This window comes from Morone saxatilis, unplaced genomic scaffold (genome assembly GCF_004916995.1).
Source record: "Morone saxatilis isolate NCDOM2014 unplaced genomic scaffold, NCSU_SB_2.0 Contig18, whole genome shotgun sequence".
NCBI classification, from domain to species: Eukaryota; Metazoa; Chordata; class Actinopteri; family Moronidae; genus Morone; species Morone saxatilis.
The window spans coordinates 3,100,183-3,102,638 of record NW_023339740.1 but is presented as its reverse complement, the minus strand read 5'-3'; the positions used below and the strand labels follow the sequence as shown (position 1 = coordinate 3,102,638).

Genomic DNA, 2,456 nt, shown 5'->3' with positions numbered 1-2,456 from the left:
GGGTGGTAGTGGTGGTGGTGGTGGTAAGGCGGGGGGTTCTGGGTCACGTGGCAGAACTGGGCGTGGTGCATGGAGCCTGGCGTGTCTGTCTCCACCCGGGCCGTGTGGTGCAGGTTGGCCGGGTGAGGGGTGTGGGAGATGAGGGTGGGGTGCAGGGCCTGCGGGGTGGGGCTGGGGGACTTCACCCGCCTGGTGCCAAACAGAGATCCGAGCAGTGAAGAGGAGTTGGGCAGGGACTGGCCGCTGTGACGGGATGGGCAGTCTCGGCTGGGGGGGGTTCTCCGCCGCATGTGAGGACTGCTAATGATGGACCCCTGCAAGAGAGAGGACGGTCAGATCACAGCACACACAGCAGAAAGTCCCTTGTGGGAAACGGCAAAAAAGTGAAGGTATACTTGCTGCGGATTCAAATTTCATCTTCTTTTTTTAAGGTTCAAAACACTTCTTTGTGGAAAGACAAACTGGGCTTGTGCAGGGTGCACAGGCTGGTGGAATTAGCAGCACCGACTGCATGAGCAGCTACAGCTAATCTTAAATCTCACGATTGCCTGTGTTGACTTGTGGAAAAGCTACACCATTTCCTTTTCCGGTTCACTGCTTTTTGTTTGTCTACCCATGCTAGCATATCTCACGGTCAACTCTCTCTAAATGGTTCGGGGGCTCAGTTTGCTGAGCGCGTTAGAGCCGGTGGTATCTGCGCTATCATGAGCAGACGAACTTCTAAGTCTTCAGACTCTCTCTCTTTGACTGCTGATGCTGTTCAGAGCTCCTGTCACTATTATATCTGGTTTCCAAGGTTACAGTACCCTCTTTAATACCCTCTCTAATTTTCATGTGCCCCCCCATTTCAGAGCCTTTCTAGAGTAATCTGAAGCTGCAGCCTGTATACAGTACACACATTATTATGCAGTATTGCTTTCAACTGTCAAGTTCAGGTTCACTGTAAGTGCACTACTGAGTTAACTGATGTCTTTTGATGTTTTTAAATTCCCACTCAGCAGGACAAACAAACAAAAGAAAACTTCATATGAATTATAGGATTTTTTTCATAAAGGGCCCACAGTAACAGAATAACAAGATGAATACAGAACAGTCAAAACAAAGGCTTACATTAAAGAAATGAAGCAGATCTTTCAGAGCCATGCATAACATGCAAACTAAACTAATCAGCAATGACTTCCAGTATGATGTGCTCATGTGTTTTCATAAATTGTTACTACATGGTTATATATACGAGATTTAAAACAATATGAGAGCAGCAAACAGAGTCACGGTGTCCTGTGCAGAGAATGATTCATCCCTTTGCCTGTGTTGTTATCTCAGCCTCTCTGTGTGCTTTGACTTACTTCTCCGGTCTGGCTGTGTCGGTATCCATCATACGTCGGTGAATTAAGGATTTATTTTCGGCCCCACAAACCAGAAGGTGGTGACTGTATGGACACATCTGGAAAGACTAATGGTGAGTTTCATTTTACAGATGATATGCGAGGTAAACATGACAGCCTTCTTGATTACGGGATGTATCTGGTGGAAACCAGCTTTCCATGGTTAGAAACTATCTCTGTAAAATCCTCTCCTTAATTGAAGACGCCAACCTAGATAAAAATTTGGAGCATGTCAGTGTAAACGAGGGGTGATGTACCTTTGTAGGGTCCGAATATTGCTGCCATCACTTTGCCAGCTGGTGCTAAAAGTAGGTTGTTACATACAATACTGGGTGAAATTCAGAGATATATGTTTCGCCGTGTCGGCAAAACCATAGTCTAGGCTCGCTTTGTATGATCAAGATCGTGGGAAGAGACTAACAAAAGTATTTTGTGGAGTTTATATTTGCCTTTCTGTCGGATTGAGAGTAGTTATAATATTATTCGTGTGAGTGTGTAAATGACTACGTTTTTATCAAATTCATGTAAGTTTTCAAATTTACAATGGTAAGTTTTTCACTAGCATCTGCACGTTTTAGTCATATATTTGTGTGCTAGATCTCAGGGGGCTGACATCAGGTGGTGCGTGATTTATAGGGTGTAATGTGTACGATCAACAAACTTGGGAGTGTAGTGCTGTTTGCGTGTGGTGGTGCGTGTTATGTGTGATGTTTGCTGATAGAAAACAAATTGTCTATATAAAAGCACTTTAATATTAAGACTTGAGCTGGCAAAGCTGTCATCAGCATAGGCGATGAGATACAATGTATATCTTTTGCCTTCCATTTAAGTGGTCTTTTAACTCTCCATAATTCTATGCTAATATGTTATAGCCAATAAGCCTATAAAGCAACAAACTTTAAGTGGCAGCTAGGATATCGCGCTCAAACCAAAAATGAGTTTGCCAATTATTCTCCCTCGGTGCCCACTCCTTAGAAGTCATAATGGTTTGTCGTTTAAACTGCTTTTTAACGATGTTACACCCTCAGCTGGAGTTAAATGGCTTTCGGGCCAGGCCTCTACCTGTTTCTT

General features: G+C 44.1%; 1 protein-coding gene across 1 annotated transcript in view; it reads right to left on the bottom strand.

The window, feature by feature from the left end:
• Positions 1-2,456, bottom strand: part of iqsec1b (IQ motif and Sec7 domain ArfGEF 1b) — a gene marked incomplete in the record, with an annotated part of 59,963 nt that overhangs the window by 2,526 nt on the left and 54,981 nt on the right. The window contains 1 exon segment of the mRNA XM_035662720.1: positions 1-314. Within this exon segment, the coding sequence (XP_035518613.1) occupies positions 1-314 (314 nt within the window).